The 21,457-nt window shown below is 34.8% G+C and overlaps 1 protein-coding gene across 1 annotated transcript; it reads left to right on the plus strand.

Moving 5' to 3' along the window:
• Positions 1-5,617: 5,617 nt before the first annotated feature.
• On the plus strand, positions 5,618-18,414 carry LOC132307374 (arogenate dehydratase/prephenate dehydratase 1, chloroplastic-like). Its single transcript, XM_059805101.1, has 12 exons — positions 5,618-6,122; positions 7,171-7,238; positions 7,362-7,454; positions 7,778-7,978; positions 13,951-14,031; positions 14,127-14,222; positions 15,604-15,681; positions 15,760-15,849; positions 15,935-16,002; positions 17,048-17,129; positions 17,676-17,784; positions 18,139-18,414. Exons 1-11 carry the CDS (start codon positions 5,852-5,854, stop codon positions 17,730-17,732), a joined length of 1,185 nt encoding a protein of 394 aa, XP_059661084.1. The 5' UTR covers positions 5,618-5,851; the 3' UTR covers positions 17,733-17,784; positions 18,139-18,414.
• Positions 18,415-21,457: the final 3,043 nt, after the last annotated feature.

The raw sequence follows: 21,457 nt of genomic DNA on the forward strand, positions 1-21,457 counted from the left end.
TTAATTCCTACCTTATGGATTTTAATTGGTGAACAGCTTTAGCTGTTCTATCAATTATATGGATTTTGTGGATTGTATGCACCGGTATGGGACGGTGGCATACTAGTGACAGACTGATTCAAAATACTCGGTCCTACCTATTTTGGAATAAGGGTATGAATTATAAAAACATAATTCTCCTTATATTTAAGTCTATGCGGTTGAATAAGCTGAACGACTTATTGGATCTCTTATATAAGTCTGTGCGGTTGAATAAGCTGAACGATTTATTGGATTTTCTATGGATGGATATGAATGGATTTTAAATATATTTTTATAGTACCACGAGATGAGCTTGAGTCTCAGACTCGTTGGTTAGGGTGCATATATGCAGTAGGATGCGTAGCTGGATATAAGAGGTTAAGGTGTACCCTGATAGGTTTAGGTACTCATGCCCACCGATGGGTGCTTTTTCGTATGTTGCCTTCTATTCAGGTTGAGACCCTCTCCATAGTCCAGTGAAAGTCCTGTAGTATGAATATACATACGTATGGACTATTAGTTATTGTTGTGTTGGTTAAAATGTATATGCGTATCGAGTCTCTGTTTTGATTATAGTAGGTTAGAACTTGTTCGTGGGCCTGACCCACCTCTATTTTTCAGGTACTCGTCAGTTCCAGACTTAGACTTGATCGTGCTAAGCAGAGACTATTACTCACTCTTCCGATGACGTAGGACTTTTCTCCATGGTTTACTCTGGATGTTCTTTAAGTAACTTTCATTTCAGTTTGGATTATTAAGGGTCCATTAGAGATGGATTCCCGAGTTGTATTAGAATTGGAGAAATTGGATGTATCAGATTAATTCTTTGTTTATAAAATTTTATTCTGAGGTTTTCAGCTTTGGATTATTATTCTAGTTTCATTTCAGCAGTTTTATTTATTCCTGTTTTCTTAATTGTATTCTGTATTCGTTTATTACTAATTGGTTTGATATCTTTGGATAATCGGGCGTGGGCCTGGCCAACTCGCATCCGAAAATCTGGGGGTATCACATTTATGCCACAAGATAAATGAATTTTCATTAATTGAAGTACGCTTAATTATAACATTATGATGCAAAGTCAAAAAGGTTTTAATAAATAAACTATCAAGGTTGAATTTAAATAAATCATCAAAAGAATACCATAACTCACAAATTAGAATTTCTTAAATAAATATCATTATCAAATTTAAAGTAAAAACCATTAACATAAAGTTTTTGAAATAAAATCAAATTATGGGAAATTGAATAAATATAAAAAATTTAAAACAATTTAAATAATATTCATTGTCTAAGACTAAACAAAATGTTTCAATGTTTTCAACAAAACTTTTTCCCAATTATCATAAATAAGAAATTCTCGTTTGAATTTGTGGTTTAGACTATAAGAAATCCTTGCATCTATTAAAAATATAAACATTAATACTTAAATCAGCCTATTATCTATTAGAAGTAATATCAATAAGTGATTCAAAATATCCAAAAGCCAAAAGCTTTCCTTTCTTTTTTGAATCATTCTTTATGTTTCATGTAATATTTCTAAAAATGTTCAATACATAAATAACACTTTTGCATTATTACATTCCTTTCTTTTAATAGATTAATCAAAATCTTTTATTTTTGGGTGTTGCTCACTTAAGCCATTTCAAACTTCTTCCTAAATTTCTTTATAACTTCTTAAGTTATGAGATGAACATAATGATTATCTTGTTGCTTAAGCCTTGTCTCCTCCTAAATTAACATAATGGTCAATTCTTTCACTTTTCACTTGTCTTAATAGTATTAATTCGAAATGACCCATACTGAGTGGACAAAAAATTAAGAATAAATTGAATGAGAAAATTCTTATCCACAATCATCCATAAGGTTCTTAATTTTGTAATATCATTAGTTATTTCAAAATTATGTTCATACATGGTACGAGTACCAACAAAAATGCATAGTAGTGATATCAATTAATAATTTTCGTTTTAGATTTTTATCTACAATACGAAAACATTCTTATAGTCAAGTATTCCTTAGCACTATCACTATGAGAAACAATTATTCACATAACCATAATGCTTAATCTGTTCGATCTCTCCCAAGTTTTATGGATAATCTTTTTATCTTTACTGTCTTTAATCGTAATAACAGTAGGTTTCTCGATTTAAAATACTAAATCAAGATTTAACACATCTAAATTTTGAACTTAACTTACTTATTCCATCATGAGAAGTTAGTCCTATTGAGAATCAGCACAGATGTAGCATGTGAATTAAGGGATGTAATAAAACAAGCATAATAAGATAAAATGCTTACAACAATAATGCTTTGAGTTAATAACACGTATATATAAATAACTTAAAATATAAATATAATGTATAATTATAGTACCCCTTTGGGTGGCATTTATAAAATACTAATAATGATGCTTACATGTATTTATATGTATACCTTCATTGGTGATACATTATTTAATTAAACAGATAAGTTACCTTTGGATATTCTATATCTAACCAATTAAAAAATACATACAATCCCTTAATGTTCATTTAATCACTTGAAAATCAATTCCTTTTGAGGAATTATTTCTCATAATTAAATGAACTCAACATTCATGAATATCACAAGAAATCATAAGTATCATAATTCATGAAATATTGTAATTATGTCTACTACTAAAATTAATATCCATCAACCATTATGTTTGGACCACTTTAGTAGCTACCAACCTTTACATAATTTAAATATTAAATTAGCTAGTAACAAATTTATGATTAATTATGTTTACTACAAAAATTAATATTCATCAATCATTATGATTGGGCCACTTTGGTAACTTACAATCTTTACATAATATGAATATTAAATTAGATAATGATTAATTCATCATTAAGTTACTCATTTAATATTATACACATATACTCATACTGATCGATCTAAGTTTAAGTAGGTTCGATCCCAGAAATTTAATAGTCCGAAAATTCAATAAAAATATCATTTTATTTTATATATATAATAAAACATGGTATTTTATTTTCGGACTCAAGAAACTATAATTGAATCAATCTAAAAATTGATTCTCCATTATGTATGTATGCATGGGTACAAAACAATAATTTATACATACACAAGCATATACAATTCAAGCACCAAAAAAAGAAACAGGTGAAACAAAAAAATAGCCATAAATAATAATTATACATAATTAGCCATGTTTAAAATAATCACTTAATAAGGTAGTCAATTCAGGCCTGAAAAACAATATATGCAATCTGATTGAATTAAAATATTATTCAAGACATAATTCTTTGAATCATTCAATCAAATAAATATAAATAATTTTACTTTTCAATTGTCCGATATTACGTATGATCTATCTAATTGCAATTCTATAAATGTATTACACTAAATAGAATGTTGTAATCATTGGACAAAAACAATACCAAACCAAACTTTTCAAAATAGGCACATAAATCTAGAAATAAACACATGTTTGTTTATATCTGCTCATAAACACAATTAACCAACTATGAAACCAATTGCAATACTATACCCAAATTGACAAACAATTCCATTAGACATAAACCCTGCATTTGTTCGTATATATGTCGATTTTAAAAGAAAATTAAATTTCACAATTATTTAATTTTACTTTATATTTATACATATTATTTAGGCAACGTGAGTGGAAAATTATGAGTTCCTAAATCATAAGCTTTGATACCAGATATAAACTATAATTATTCATGTCAAGCATTAATCACAAATTTATATGAATCCCATATCTTAGAACTTCATAATTTTCACATATCTATAATGTATAAATAAATAGTTAGATATAAATACCTCGATCTATAATTGTAAAACTCGAAAAGATCAAGGCAAACATCGAGATCATTTATGCGGAACGAACAACATGCTAAACTGTAATAGTCAAAGCGTGGAAATCAATTTCTCTCTATTGGTCTTTTGCACACATAAATATTATACGTGTTGTTTTCATTAGTGTACATAACTGATGGGAATATGCACTTTTATAAATGAAGAGAGAGGACCAGTTTTCCTTTTAATAACTTTAATTCCACTTTCCATCAAAATAAGAAATAAATAGGAAAACACTTCTCCAATAATTAATTACCAAAAAAGTAATTTATAAGTTAACCAAATAATATAATATTAATCTGATATCTATTTTATTTAACCACCAAATAACAGAAGTAAATCACGTGTCAAAATCATGTAAGCCACAAATATAAAAAAATATCTTACAGTCTGAACAAGCTTGCAACCCAAACCCAAACTACACTGATAATACCATCTGTTTCAGTTTTGGGATGACACAGTAGCTCGGAGCTGGATTCAATGTTGTCAACTGTTGGTGTTGTCCGTGATATCCATTCAGTCAAAGCCCTAAACACTTTATGGAAATACAAATCGATTAACAAATTATTTATGGCGGAATTTGGTTTCAGAATGGTAGGATTTGGGAAATAGTACTGTAGATTTTGGCGGGATTTCCTCCCGCGAGATTGGCACCCACTGTTGTTCACTGTTACTTAATTTGCCGTCTTCCTTCCGCCCACTGTTCCAATATTTGCCGCCTTACTTCTACCCACTGTTCCTTAATTGCCGCCTTCCTTCCTCATCTGTTCCTTAATTGCCGCCTTTCTACTCCTAAACCAGGGTTAAGTGGGGCGCTGACATGGTTGAAGCTAGGCCATGCAAAAAAACGGACAAACACCAACAGTGGACATAATCCAGCCTTCTCACATGAGAGGTTTGCATCATTGAGTAGTTTATTTTTTATTTATTTATTTTGAAAAATGAACATTTATTTTAAGAATCATTTTTAAAAACTAAGTTGAAAACAATGTTTTCGAAATAACAAATTTTTTTTTTTTGAATTCTCCATAACTATTTTCGGAGTAACAAAATAAAAGAACTTGGGTAGTTTTCCCAGACTTATGTGGTGTCCAGTAAGAAAGGTCAAGGGAGTACGTAAATGGGATTATAAACACAGCAATCGTGAATTCTTTTTCAGAGTGGTGGTTGAGTCTTCCTTCTCTTGCTTCTGGGTGTATGGCGCGCACTTCTTTGGTGAGCTTGGTTTCCTTTTACTGTTGGTTTTTATGGAAAGTTCGCAACAAGCTGATTTTTGAAAGTGTTCTTTGGAATCCTTTATTTGTGGCCTCTAAGACAGTCCAAAGCTTCTGGACATTCACTTTTATACTTGCTGTTATGTATGCTCGGGTTTTTGATTTATGACACGTCTAATTTGAATGTGATGTTAAAAATTTTGTGGAAACTTCGTAAATAAGTTTTTGGTACCCTTCCACCCCCATCCCAAAAAAAAAAAAAAAAAAAAAAAAAAAAAATTGCCCGTTCAATCATAGCGTTCTTGTACCGGCATTACTAATATTTTTGTCTGATCTGGACCTCTCCTCCCCCCCCCCCCCAAAAAAAGAAAAAAAAAAAAGTCCTTTCAATCATAGCGTTCTTGTACCGGCATTACTGATATTTTTGTCATTAACCCAATCTAAGTTTCACTAATTTTGCAGTGTCTGGTGGGTCTCACCACGTGTGCCATTGTTATTGACTTTCACATTATCTTAAATGTCAAACAATTTAATGAATGGCACTAAAGAAAGCACAGTTCTCGCGAGTAACTCACTTGTTTGATGAAAGTCCTCAACCAAATCTTTCACTCCTATCATAACTCAATAGTTCCTTTGGTTTGATCACATGTCTTATCGTATTATTATGATATGCTTTGAAGGAACATCTTCCTCCATGAAACTTGTTTTGGGAACTCACTGGCACAGGAAGTGTTGAACTCGATGTTGTGATGGCTTTGAATGGTGTTATATGCTTGGCGAGTGTAGTTCCTCAACTGGGTTGTGGAGATTTGGGTATCAAGTCTTCTGGGCTTGTGTGGTGTCGAGTGAGAGACTTCGAGGGAGTACGCAAATGGGAGCCTTGTGGTGTTTTTTTGAGTTCATCAGCCCACACCCCAATAAGCTCTTTTGCAGATAAGAATCCACTAATTCTAGGCGCTGAATTGCAGCAGGTCACTGATCAGTCCACCAGATTGCAGAAGGATTTGAGCTATCTTCCAAGTGGGTTTTTTTTTTTTTTTTGTCTTCCCTGAATTAATAGATTTTTACTGTTGTTGTCAGAAGATATAGCCCTGCAATTTCATAGTTGAAATATGTTGAGTAAATTTATATCTAGTCAGATGCTGATTGGTAAAGTTATTCCCATAAAAATAAAACAAATAAAAGAAATGATCAGTGAAGTTATGCAATTTTGAATGAAAGATGTTGAATTTGATTCCCCAGTTCTTTGTTTGCAAATTGGTTAGTGGATGGTGAAGAATTTGCAATTTGATACTTTTGTCTAGAAAGAAATAGGCTTCTCTATATTGGCATATTATGATATTGATGATTGATTATTCTTGAGCTGAAGTTTTGTGGTTTTGCTATGAGGGATTATAAATAGCAAGTTGGGAGGCTAGTCTTTGACTTTTGCACCAGAACATCGGATTGCCTATGAGTAAATAAGGAATTTAACTTGATGATGTCTACTTTCTGCAAACCATAGGATGATAGGTTTTACTTTACCATCATACAGAATTCAAGATGGCTACTTTACAAAAATACATGAAGCATATGCACATTTCAATGATTTTTTAAAAATGGATATAATGTAATAGGGTTTGCAAATTGGAAGTTTTGAGTTTTGAGGTACTTATGAGTATATGAGCACAAAATGTAGGAGTTCCTGACCTTCAAATTCTTACAAGGATATGGTTTTAGTTGGAGATGGATGTAGAATGCATTAAATCAACCTATATTTTCTTGGTTCTAGCTAATGACTTTTCACTTTTTGAGATAACACTATCAGTGGTGTGTCCTTTTTATTGTTCTTTTGTTTAAATACACTTTGCAGGTGAGTCTTTTATGTTGTAAGAGGATTGACGATGGTGATTAGTTTTATAAAAATTATCTACTTTGAGTCACAATTGTAAATGGTTATATATAGATATTAAGGTCAATACTCCATGTTGTCTCATGCTCAATAGGTTTTCTTTAACAAGTAAATACATAAATAAGGAAAAAAAAAACTCTTTACAATTTAATTTTCTCAAATCTTCACCAATTGCAGGACCATTATCTGTAACAGATTTTTCTACTTCTCCAAATGATGGTACAAATGTGCGGATATCATATAAGGTATTCTGTTTATATAAGTTGCTAGATGCTACTCCCTCGACAAAAATGGAAAAGAAAAATTAAAGAGTTGTTGGTTGATGAAATTTTTTTGCCTGTCATTCATTTGGTCATTAAATGATGCAGGGGGTACCAGGTGCATACAGTGAGGATGCTGCCCTTAAAGCCTTTCCTCAATGTGAAACTGTTCCGTGTGATGAGTTTGAAGATGCATTCAAGGTTTGATATGATGATATTCTGACAGCCTATAAGCACAATTTCGCAACCACACCAAATTGCTATTATTAAATTCATTTTAAAAAACATTGAAGAGAGTCTGTTTTGTGTCCCATTATGTCACTTTATTTACTAATTTTGTTGTGTAAGGACGCCATATTTTTTATTAATATATTCAGTGACAAGTCAATTCAAAAGATAGATTTGTCAATTCAAATGTTGGGGAGACAAAATGCAACAATTTGGTTCTCAAGTGTACCCAAGTGCCTCTTACTTTTAATCAATTTACTCATTTGTGTTTGCTCATTCTTGAATATATTTTGCAGGCTGTTGAACTTTGGCTGGCTGATAAAGCAGTTCTACCGATTGAGAATTCTTTAGGGGGCAGCATCCATCGTAACTATGATTTACTCCTTCGTCATCGGCTCCATATCGTGGGTGAGGTTCAATTGACTGTTAACCTCTGCCTCCTAGCACTACCAGGTGTCCAAGCTGAGCAGTTAAAACGGATTCTGAGCCATCCTCAGGTCAGACTGTCATTCCTTTTCGTTCGTTGTGGTTCAAAATTTAACTTGATTTATATGCTTTAAGTGCTCTTTTGAAGGTTATAAGTCTCAAGTGGAATAAGATTTTTGTTAGAATGTTATATATATATATATATATATGTTGGGCCATTATGTAATTACATTATATTAGTAGGCCCTTGTGTTATTAAGGAGGCTTGTATCCCCTATATAAGCCTATATAGGCTTATTTGGTGTGTGTCGGTGAAATATATATACATTTGTTCTCTCTGTTCTCTCTATCTCTCATGATAAACAACATGGTATTAGAGCGGGTTGTAGTTGTGATTGCATCTGGGTTGGGTTGTTCTTCTACAAATCAAAATCAAGATCGAAGCCAACTTTGTTCTTCGCTGAAGATTTGTTCGTCGTTCTCAGATCTGACTCGCTGAAGATTTGTTCGTCGTTCTCAAATTTGACGCCTTTCGTTTTGCTGGTCGAGGCTTCCTTGGCTGTCGCAAGTTGCAGAAGCTCCATCATCGCGATCCCTCTCCGCTCCGTTGTTAGATCGCTGTTTTTTTTGTTGTTGTTGGGTTGTCGTCACCGCTGCAAGGGCTAGGGTGTGTACTAGCCTTGTTTTTCCATTGCGAATCTGGGGTGCTGGAATTTCTTGTCGGTGACAGAGTTCTGGTTCTCGCCGGCGCTGATTGTGAAGGAGAAGGGTGGTGTTTGGCTGCAGGAGTGAGGCTATTCCAACCCTGGTTTACTAAACCTGGGATAGTTATTCCAACCCTGGTTTCGTAACCCCGGGATAGCCCAGATTCGGCCCGTTTGACCAGATCCGATCCGAGGTCCAATCCGTTTGTCCAGATCCGACCCGTTCGTCCAGATCCGACCCGTTTGCCAAGATCCGACTTGTTCTCGGATCCGACCCGTTTGCCCAGGTTTGGCCTGAATACCAATTATGCTTCATATTTTCTTCTCTGTTTTGCTGGGTAAGACATGGCCTCCACTTCAGATTTGTTTTCTCCCACTTCTGGTCTTCATTCTTCCATGACTTCTGTTAAACTCAATGGGAAGAACTATATACTGTGGGTTAAATCAATTAAAATTTTTCTCAAAGGTAGAGGCTTTGGTAATCATCTGACTAAAGAGAAACTCAAGGAAACTGATGCTTCTTTTGATGCATGGGAAAGGGAAGATGCTCAGATCATTTCTGTGATGATAAACAGTATTGAACCCCAAATTAGTACAACTTTACTTTATTTGGATACTGCAAAGGAGATATGGGACAGATTGCAGCAACTGTATTCTGGGACAGGTAATATCACTCGTGTTTATGAGCTTTGTAAGCAGTAATTTCATCTTGAACAAGGTAGTCACAGTATAGAAGAGTATTATTCCAAAGTTATGGGCATTTGTGAGGAGCTGAATATGTATCAGCCCATTACTGCTGATGTTCGCAGTATGCAACAACAACGTGAGGACTTTAATGTTGTTCGTTTTCTTACTGGTTTGTCCTCAGTTTATGAGTCTTTTCGTTCACAGATTATGGGCAGTCCCACACTTCCATCTCTTGCTGATGTGTTTTCTAGACTTCAGCGCGCTACACTTGTCAGTGATACCTCCACTTTGAATACTGGGCAGAGTGGTGAGCGTTCAGCATTGATTGTTTCAAAGGGTGAAAATACTGTTTTCCGTGGAGGTCGTGGGGGACGCTCCACACGTGACGGTCGTGATTCACGGGGAGGACGTGGCCGTGGCAGGGAATCACGAAAATGTACTCATTGTGGTCTTTCTAATCATACTGTGAATTTTTGTTGGGACCTTCATGGCAAACCATCTAGTTATGCAAATCAAGTTTCCTCCTCTCCGAATGATGTTGCTTCTGGATCTCATAATGTAGCTGAATCAGATACGGTCCCTGTCTCACGTGATGAGTATACTCAGTTTTTGTCTTATAAGCAAGCATCTAATTCATCTTCCATGGCTACCTTTGCCCAGTCAGGTACTGCACCCACATGTCTATTGTCTTCCACTCGCAGTCCTTGGATCATAGACACTGGAGCATCCGATCATATGACTGGATGTTCTTCTCTTCTATCTAATTTTAATTCTGTACCTCCTTCTCAAAGAGTTACCCTTGCTAACGGTTCCTCCGCTAAGGTTTCAGGTTTGGGGACAACTCAACTTAGTGATTCCTTGTCCCTTTCATCTGTTTTATATGTTCCTCAGTTTCCCTTTAATTTAATGTCTGTCGGTAAGCTTACTAAATCTCTTCAGTGCTCTGTTACATTTTATCCTACTTTTTGTGTGTTTCAGGATCTCAAGACAAAGAGGACGGTTGGTACGGGGAATGAAGCTGGTGGCTTATATTACTTTGATGTGGCACCTTATCCTGTGGCTCTTCAGTCTTCTCTGTCTCCATTCCAGTGGCACTGTCGTCTTGGACACCCGCCACTTCAAGTTTTGCAGTGTCAAGTTCCTAGTCTTAGTAATTTGAAATTCTTGTCATGTGAGGTTTGTCAACTTAGTAAGCACCATCGTGTGTCTTTCAAGTTTAGGGTTAATAATCGTGTCTCTAGTCGTTTTCATTTGGTTCATTCAGATGTATGGAGTCCAATAAAGCATTCTTCAATCAATAAATTTCATTATTTTGTGACATTTGTGGATGATTATTCTCGCCTGACTTGGTTGTTTTTAATGAAAGATCGTTCTGAGTTATTTTTAATTTTTCAAAAATTTCGAAAAGAAATCAAAACTCAGTTTGGCTGTCCCATTCGTATTTTACGTTCTGATAATGCTAAGGAATATACAGCAACCCCTTTTGATACCTATCTTAGTGATAAATGAATTATTCATCAAAATTCATGTGTTTATACTCCTCAACAAAATGGAGTTGCAGAACGTAAGAATCGACACCTCTTAGAAGTAACCCGTGCTCTTTTGTTTCATATGCGCATGCCTAAACGGTTTTGGGGTGATGCTGTTCTTACTGCCTGTCATCTTATTAACCGTATGCCGTCATCTGTATTAGATGGCAAATCTCCACATTCTATTTTATTTCCTGATTCTCCTTTGTTTTCTCTTACTCCTCGAGTTTTTGGCTGTGTCTGTTATGTCCACAATCTTGGTCCTGGTTTTGATAAACTTGACCCACGTGCCACAAAGTGTGTATTTCTTGGATACTCTCGTTCTCATAAAGGTTATCGTTGTTATAGTCCTGTTTCTCAACGGTACTTTATTAGCGTGGATGTGACCTTTTGTGAGTCCGTCCCATATTTTTCAGATAGTGATTCAATTCTTGATATTACTTCTGAGTCGCTTCTTCCTGCGGTTCCACTTCCCTCACTTTCTCTTCAACCTAGATCTCCTTTGCCTGCCCCGTTACAGGTGTACACTCGAAGACCAAAGCCATCTGCTGTCGTGCCTCCTCCGTCTTCTTCAGAGTCTTTGGATCCAACACCTTCCACTGTGTCTGAATCCTTGCCTATTGCACTACGTAAAGCTCCTCGCTCCTGTGTTACTAAACATCCCATTGCTCAGTATGTCTCTTATAATTCCTTATCGCCATCTTTCTCATGTTTTTCCTCTCAATTGTCTATTACATTTGTTCCTAAGACTGTGCAGGATGCTTTGTCTGATTCGGGCTGGAGGAAAGCCATGCAAGATGAAATTGATGCTTTGCATCAGAATGACACGTGGAATCTTGTTTCTTTATCTCCAGGTGTCAAACCAGTTGGTTGTCGCTGGGTCTACACTGTGAAGTATCTTCTAGATGGGTCCGTTGAGCGGTTAAAAGCTCGTCTTGTTGCCAAAGGTTATACCCAGACTTATGGTATTGACTATGATGAGACGTTTGCCCCTGTTGCTAAGATTTCTTCTATTCGTGTTTTGATTTCTCTTGCTGCTAATAGACATTGGCCTCTATTTCAGTTAGACGTTAAAAATGCTTTTTTGCATGGTGACTTAGTCGAAAAGGTTTATATGGAGCAACCACCTGGGTTTGTTGCTGAGGGGGAGTCTCTTCACACTGTTTGTCGCCTTAAAAAGGCCCTATATGGATTGAAACAATCTCTACGGGCTTGGTTTGGAAAATTCTCTGAGGCAGCATTAAAATTTGGTCTTAACAGATGTCAGACTGACCATTCGGTATTTCACTAGCGCACTAAAGCTGGCTTCATCTTTCTTATTGTATATGTAGATGATATTGTGATCACAGGTGATGATTCTGAAGGCATTGCTAAGTTGAAGTTGTTTCTGCAATATCGATTCCACACTAAAGACTTGGGTAAACTTAGGTATTTCTTGGGTATTGAAGTTGCTAGATCCAAGAAGGGTATAAGTTTATCACAACGAAAATATGTGTTGGATTTATTAGAAGAAACAGGTATGTTAGGTGGTCGCCCGGTTGATGCTCCTATGGATTCGAATACAAAACTTGTGTCTGATAAGGGTGATCTATTTAATGATCCGGGTAGATTTCGTCGTCCAGTTGGGAAATTAATTTATCTCACTATCACTCGACCTGATATTTCATATGCAGTTAGTGTTGTAAGTCAGTTTATGGGAGCTCCTAGAATGCCACATTGGATTGCTGTTCTTCGGATTATCCGATATCTCAAGCAAGCTCCAGGTGTTGGGTTATTATATAAATCAAATGGTCATCTCAGGGTGGAAGGTTTTACAGATGCCGATTGGGCTGGTTCTCCTTCAGATAGGAGATCTACTACAGGCTACTGCACATTTGTAGGAGGCAATCTTGTTACATGGCGAAGTAAAAAGCAAACGGTGGTAGCTCGATCTAGTGCTGAAGCTGAGTATAGGACAATGGCTCATACTACTAGTGAGTTGACCTGGATACAACATTTTCTAAAAGAACTTGGGTTGACAGTTGAAGTTCCTACTCCATTGTTCTGTGATAATCAAGCAGCAGTTCACATTGCCTCAAATCCTGTGTTTCATGAGAGGACCAAACATATTGAAGTTGATTGTCACTTCATTCGAGAAAAGATATTGCTTGGGAGCATCTCTACTCCATTCGTGAAGTCTGAAGATCAATTAGCTGATATGTTTACCAAAGCATTGGGTCATAACCGGTTAAGAACTATCTGTTCCAAGCTAGGATTATTTGATATATATTCTCCAGCTTGAGGGGGAGTGTTAGAATGTTATATATATATATATGTTGGGCCATTATGTAATTACATTATATTAGTAGGCCCTTGTGTTATTAAGGAGGCTTGTATCCCTTATATAAGCCTATATAGGCTTATTTGGTGTGTGTCGGTGAAATATATATACATTTGTTCTCTCTGTTCTCTCTATCTCTCATGATAAACAACAATTTTCCAAGTATTCCTCCCTCCCACTTCTTTTCCAAAATATTGATTTGTGTATATCTAGCCCACTTATTTCCAACGGTTTGTCTCATGAAATGGGCAGCAGGATTTGTTGTGTTGAGTTTATTGACTGCATCGAAAAAGGATATGTTACATACCCGACTTGTTATTTACATGTCTCAGCTGCAAATTTGGTTTCGCCATCTTATTCCTTTTAGGAGTAATGGCTTCAAATCGTTCCAATCTCATCTTTTTCTAAGCCATGCTTCAACCAAATCTTCTTAGTTGTGCTTAGAAAGTTGCCTTTGTTTAGATTTGAAGATTAAACTACAAGTTTCAAAATAAGCTTCAGTGAAGGAAACTAGAAAACCAGACCTCTGTGCAGGTGTGATGGTTTACACTTTCAATTTGGCCCCTTTGAAAGTGTAATGAGTTTACTGGGGTATATGTCATGGACTATTCACCTGTTGCCTCACATTTAACTAGGTTGCTCTTCTCCTATACTGATATTACCACATTAAAATTAAATTTTACTGTATTATTCTTTTTGACTTCTAATATTCTTAACAATGTAAATACCTGATCCTTATTAGAAAGTTCCAAGTTTAGTAATTTTGGTCTTGGTTTTACAAATTGAGAAATTCTTATACACAGGCACTTGCACAAAGTGATATTGTCCTGAGTAAATTAGGTGTTGCCAGAGAGAATGTCGCTGATACAGCGGGTGCTGCTCAGGTGATTTGTGATTGTCTCTTTGGCAAATTAATTAGCATTTCTTATACCATACTGGATAATGATCTTGTTTTGACTTAAATCCCTTTTGGGGTCAGTTTGTATCCTCAAATGGACTAAGGGATGCTGGTGTCGTTGCAAGTGCTCGAGCTGCAGTAATTTATGGGCTTAATATACTTGCCGAAAGAATCCAGGTATATCTTTTCCTCCACCTATTCAATGTTCAAATATCTAATTGCCCGTTTCTTCTAGCCTCAATTTGATTGCCAAGAAAATGGGTAGAACAAAACTTGAGAACTCTATTTTCCATTTTCTGCTTAAATGGGAATAAAAAATTTAATTCAACTTAGTTGAGCTTCAGTTTCACTTCTTCTTTTTTTTCTTTTTCTTTTTGGGGTTAGTGCAACTGGTAGACTTCATTTTTGTTCATAGCTTTTCGCACTACATCTATATGAAGTCATATTCAATAAAATTATGCATTATATATATATATATATGTACTTGTTGATATATAACTTGTAATGAAAGAAAAAAAGAATAATGGTACTGTAGATGAGGTGGCATTGAAGGTAGGTAAACCAGATCTAAAGAGTGTGTTTTAATGATGCTGTTGCAAAAGATGGTGATTGCCTTCGCCCTTGTGACTTCTGTGGTAGGCTAAGGGTGGCTGCTGCTGCAGTGGCAATATGTTTTCTTTCATCCTTTAGTCTTTTATGGTGACTCAGCATTCGTACCAAAAAAGTGAAATTAGCAATATTTAGTTAGGCCAGCATCAAACTGTGATATTGTCCCTATTTTCTTTACCAAAATTTCTTCGCTATCTTCTTCGGAATCCCTGATGGCCAACCAGGGCTAGCATATTTTCTAGGAATAATCTGTGCATACATTCAGCTAATGAACTACCTGTGGTATGGAATCTCCCCAATGTCACGGCTATCTATGACCTGTATCCTTCAATTGGTGGTTTTAATATATTGAGCAGCATAAGCCTAAAAGGAGGTGTTTGCACCACGTGTATTGGAATTGTGGGCACCATGATTGTAGATCCCTATATTATCGATCTAGTATGCTCATTCATTTCATCTTGAAGTTTCCATTTAGGTGAACATTGTTTGCCACTGATAATTCGTAACACATCCTAGAATTATGTTAAAGCATCAACATCTGGACAAATGGCTTGGTTAAGTGCTATGCAATTCCAGACCTCACCTCACCTCTCTTTCCCCATGAGTCTCTGATATATTCCATATAAATGTTGGGTTTAGACCTAAGTTGCCTCAAGGCATGACTTCAAGACTACAGAAAATGTCAAAACAAAATATTGCAGCATTATGTATATCTTGATATGCAACCCCTCTGTTGAGTGTTCATTTGATCTAGTTAAATATATTATTAATTTGTTTTGTGGCGTTAATGCTGTATGTATATTGATAGATAAATAAATCCACTAAGGTGTGCCAAGGCAGTGTAACGCATGTACATGCACCAAACACTCAAACAAAGAGATGCCATTTAGTTGTATGACTATTGTGTCACAAGAAATGATATTCTGCTTAACTTCCATGGTCTCTGCAGGATGACTCTGATAATATTACTCGTTATTTGGTACTTGCAAGGGATCCAATAATTTCTAGAACAGATAAGGCCTTTAAGGTAGTCCCTTTTTTGCCATTTTTAATTGCTTTAGTGTTTGCTAAATTTCTCCAAATCAAATTATGTTCTGAACTCCAGACAAGCATTGTATTTACTTTGGAAGAAGGTCCTGGAGTACTGTTTAAAGCTTTAGCAGTGTTTGCACTGCGGGATATAAGTTTGTCGAAGGTATCTTGATATAACAATTTGTTTCCTTTTGAATGTCCTTCAAAAAGAAATCCCGAGTGACGACCTTTTTTTCATTCACGTTCAGATTGAAAGTCGGCCACAGAGGAAGCAGCCACTAAGGGTGGTTGATGACTCGAACACTGGGACTGCAAAGTATGTACTTGATTTCACATTTGATTTAAAATGATTGAAAGACCACATGGAATCCATATTAGTTCCCTAATTTATTAAATGTCATTTTGTTGGTACAAACTGATGGGATTTCCCCAAAAAAATTATAGGTGCCTTGATTAATTTTGTTTGAAAGCTACATTGCATGGACATTAACACGGGACATGGGGTCACACGAGTCGGATTTTTGATCATGGCAAAGGCAACTTCTTAGAAGTGAATGCTTGATTCAATTCCAATTGTGTTTACCATTTGTTTATTGAGAGCATGTTTACTTAAGTATTTGCATAAAGAAGTGGAGCATGATGTGAAAAGCCTTCCAAGGATTCCAAAAATATCACTGATGTGGTTTTCTAGATATAACAAATCTCTCACGAGTTGTTACCTTAGTCATTTTCCTCTCTGTCCATGAATATCTTTGCTTCCAGCAGTTGGAAGATCACTACACTTCTGTATATGTATGAAATGATGATGAACACAAACACTTCTAGCTCCTTTTTCTTGACTGCCTCAATGTAGAGGAGTAAAGTTGTCAACAAAATTTCAGAGGAAATCAATAATTTCTTGGAAACCTCAAAGAAATCAACAATCTGAGACATTTCAAGTGTAACTCTTTCCCAATTTACTTGATGCATAAGATTGTGTATGTGAGTAGGGATTAGTATCAGCTCAATATAAAAATGGAGACAACTTTCTGTAATAGATAAATAAATCAACAGTTTCTGGCAATTGTCTAGTGGTTTATGTTATGCGTGTGTATGTGTTTTCCTCTTTCATTTTCCTTTCACCTGTTGGATTTGAGGTACGTCATCCTATTTATACCGGCGTAATTATTTTCCTCAATCCGTGATTTGTGTCTTTTGTTGTTTGAACTAATAATGTTTTAGTATCCTGTAAATAGACAAATATGTGCCTTTGGGCTATGTAGACCTTATTCTTCAGTCTTTCCTTGGATTTGGAAATACTGAATTATTCTCTATGAGGCAAGATGGCTTTTGTTGTTTAATTGACTAATTTATGGTTTCAGGTTCTTCGATTACTTCTTCTACATCGATTTTGAGGCTTCCATGGCTGAGCCTCGTGCACAAAATGCTTTGGGACATTTGCAGGTTTGGGGCATTTAACTACTTTTAAACTTTTGAATAATTCTCTTTTCAGTTTAATTGAAACAAAATATTCAGCAAAATTGAAACTGTAGTTGTTGGTGTTTGTAATCCCAACACTGAAAATTATTCACATTCTCTGTTTAAAAAAGGACTTTGAATCGTAAAACTTGAGTGCAAGTTTACAAAAGTGGCTACTCTAAAACTCGAATACATGTTCTGAATTCATTCATTTCTGTTGACCCATGTTGGAAAGAATTTCCAGTCTATGGATTCCTTAAGCAATACACATTGCCTGGCTACTAGTTTCACGACAAATGGTATAATTCTTAAATGTACATCACTCTATTTCACTTTACCATTAGCAGTTTGCTGTTGCTGTCTTGACCGAAATTAGCATAAGATGACATTTTCCCTGCTTGTACCCATAACTATTTGTTAATTTACGTGACAGTGATGTTTCCATTCCCACTTCTTATGTTGCAAAGATATTGCAGTTCGTGGACTTACCCTCTTCCGAGGCATTGCGATATTGATTCTTTCTCTTTGCAGGAATTTGCAACATTTCTTCGTGTACTCGGTTGCTATCCTATGGACACAGTTCTATAGCTGTTCATGTTGTTAGTGATCTCCAGATAATTTTTGCATCCTCTTCAGGCAAGTGGCAAAAGGGCTTTCACCCAGTATTTGTTGTAATGACTATGATCTCTGACTAGAAGTGCGCGGCTTGCTTGATCTCGACTTTGTTTAATTGCATGAGCTGATCTTGGAATCTGTGATCCACTGTGTTTAATCCTTTTGTTGTAGGGAAAATATCATTTGCTGGTGAGCTACAACTAAGTTCAGACAATCATTGTGGGCTCTATGAGTTTCAACCTAAAATATAACTTGAGAACCTAGCTCGCATACAATTGCATAATATACATAAAATTACTATTATATTCAAGAGAGACACAATCGCATTGTCATCGTTATTAATAACTGATCACTTCATCACTAACATGATTCCAGGAAGCAAATACTTCGGTGGAGCAGTGCAGAAGTTTCCGTCGATTAAATCATCATCAGAATCTCGTCAACACTTCTACCTTTTTCCATGTGAGGTAAAGCATAGTTTTCTTACGAATGAATGTACAGTTCATATGAAATGTTCATAAGTTACAACAAAGACGGTTTCATGTTTGGCCACTTTAGCCTGATCAGAGGGCTATCTGTTGGTCATTTTCACATATTTTACACCATTGAATAAATTGGTTGAAATTAGACTGTTGGCACGCCCGCCTTACGATAATATATCAGTATCACTCATATTTTTGCAAACTCAGTAGCTGAATATGCAGACACATTATGATTCTCGACTCTTTTGTTGGACTTGAATGCCATATTCTTGATAAATTGAAATGCTCTATGCTTGTGCTTACTGAAATATTGGCATGAGACCTTCACATTCTAGAGGAAGAGAGTGCATAATGTTATTATGGTTGAATAAATTATTGGTTTGGCCTTTGGGTGTGTGAGGTTTGAAAATGAAAAGGAAAACCATATCGGTTGTTGTAAGTGAGTATAAGTAGAGATGACGATGTCAAGATGATGTTAGTTCCACTTGTATAAAAACATACAGAATAATTGCTTCATTTATAAGAAAATTGGGAAATAGTATTTCCATTGCTTTTAGCTATTGTATTAGTTCTTCACGTCGGTGATATGCTTTGCGCCCTTTTTTTTTGCCAATAATTGCTTCGTGGATTAGAAAATTTGAGAATAGTATTCCATTCCTTATATTACTTATTTTTTTAGCCGTTCACGTCGGTGATATGCTTTGTACCTTTTTGCCAATCATTGCTTCCTGTATTTCAGAACAAAATCAATGGGAATAATTTAATCCTCCCATTATCTTTTATCGTAAATTTCTTAATGTTGTCTTTAAGTTATAAAATTAAAATTGTTAAACTCTTTCATTCGTGATCTTCATCTGCTCTTATGCAACAAAGTCGTCCAAATTAAAAAATTTGACACATTTTGCATCAAAAATTTTATAACTAGTCGTCGGTGCATGAAGAAGAAATATTTGAATTTTATGGGCACATCAACATTCAACAATGAAATTCATGAATAACCCGATACATTCTATACCATGGATATATGCGAGGTTAAGACAGCTCCTCTAAGGAGCGGTTCGTATAAAATCCAATTTTGAAATTGGGTTTTAATGTACACTTCAAAAAATACTTATGAAAAGTGGTTATCGGATCAAAACTCGGGTAAATCGATCCACGTAGCCATTTTGTCCAAAGTCTTGAATGGAGCTCTTCAGCAGGAAAGTATGAAATACCAGTTTTAAACCAGCACAGTAATTTGATTTGTACAATTCACACACACAAACACACAGAGAGGAGACATCAAATTTGATAAAAGTAGAAATCAGTGAATCACCACCACCAGTTAGTCCTTCACAAACTGTGACACAACAGACACACACAGAGATGTCGGGTGGCTTGGCTCTGCAAACATTGACAAAAGTGTTCGCGTGGGTCCCGCTTGATCTGAGCAAAGCGCGTAATAACAATGGCAAATGCCAGCTGTAGATTCGGGTCAGCTTCAGCCTTCATGTTCAAAGTTTCAAACAAAATGGAATGCGTACATAGAATATACGTACCGCAATTAATACAGGTTTGTTGTATACATACATACATACAATTTGTAATGGACCGACAGTTTCTAAAGGCTATAATAATAAATTCATTTTGCTGAATAGTGAATACCTAACCTTATTCATTCACTTTTAATGCCTTTAATTCATGCAAGATTTGGGGAGTCCTTTCCCAAGTTCTCAACTGTTTAACTTTAAACTCAACAACATCACATTTAAGCACGTAAATTAATTTTTTTCTTCTTCATATTCAATCGACATCCTTCCTTCAAATTTCGAAGCATTTATCATTTGTTTTTAAACAAAAATTATTTTATAAATCCTGTAAAGTATTATTCCTTCCGTCCCAAAAAAAAATATATATATATATTTTTTTTTACTGTCTTAAAATAATTGTCTACTTTTCTTTTTGAAAAAAAAATATATGTTTCACAAATTTTCTTAGAATTTAAAATTTCAAATTTGAATATTCAAAATCTAAAAGGATAAATTTGTGACTGTTTAAGGGGACAATGTATGTTTTACATGTTTTCTTAAAAATTACTATTACTTTTCAAAAATTAAACTTAAATTAAGACTAAAGAAGCATCCATCGCCCGCTATAATTGACCAATATAATGCACTTTACTTCATGTTGGTTAATTTAACCCTAAAGTCAAACGACATAGGACAACATAATCTCACTTTTGCATGTGAATTATTATTAACCATGAGAAAAGGTGATTAGTTGATCTTGACATCCATTTGGCTAACATAAGAAATAAACAAATAGACAAAAATAATATATATTTAAGAAAATGATTCTTTTACCAAACTAAACAAGCGAATAAGATTTGAGGGTTGACTCTTTTAAACTCATCCCATGCACTCTTAATGCATCAGAAACCAGAAAGTGTCGGTCCTCTGCTTTGCTTGTTTGGTTCACTAAATTAATCCCTAGTTATTTATTTAATTTCAATAATATTGATCTATCAAAAACGAATATAATAAGTCGTACCGAACCATGAATTTTCTATCGATTTGCAGAAAAAATATAAGTAATAACCAGGTAACTATCTCAAATGTTATGTATGTCAACATCGAATTAGCATATTGGATAAATTTTAGAACTAAAATTTCTGAAAGAGTGATGAATTGATGGAATGCTAATTAACTTTTAAAACATTTTTTAGTATTAAAATGACTATTCTATTTGAAACTGAATTCTGAGTTAATTTGGTGGTCTGAATTTCAAGATTATTTAATTCTATATAGTGAGGAGCTTATGAGTGGTATTTTTTCTTATTTTGCTTACACGAAAAAAAAAAGGTTTCAAGACACTTAATTCTGTATACGTGACTTAAAACAATCCAATACTCATTTTATTGGTTTTAGTCGGTAAATATAAATAGGGTATAGTGCAAAGAAAAAAAGAAAAAAAAAAACTCTCATATATAATAAAAAAAAATGTGTAAAAAACAAATCTTCTATTTAGCATGTGCATATAAATTTCTATAATTTGAAAATTTGTTCCTTGGTAGTCAAATTTGACCAATTTTTTTATTTTTTTAATTTATTTTTTTAATAAAATTCCAAAATAAGCATAATGACATTTTAGGTATTTCAGTCTTTAAATATTTATAAAAACTTCAAAAGTCACAAAATTTTTGTAAAAACCTCAAATTACCCAAAATTTTTATAATCA

This window comes from Cornus florida, unplaced genomic scaffold, assembly GCF_030987335.1.
Source record: "Cornus florida cultivar Cherokee Brave unplaced genomic scaffold, ASM3098733v1 CherokeeBrave_3.0.0_Hap2_Chr05, whole genome shotgun sequence".
NCBI classification, from domain to species: domain Eukaryota; kingdom Viridiplantae; phylum Streptophyta; class Magnoliopsida; order Cornales; family Cornaceae; genus Cornus; species Cornus florida.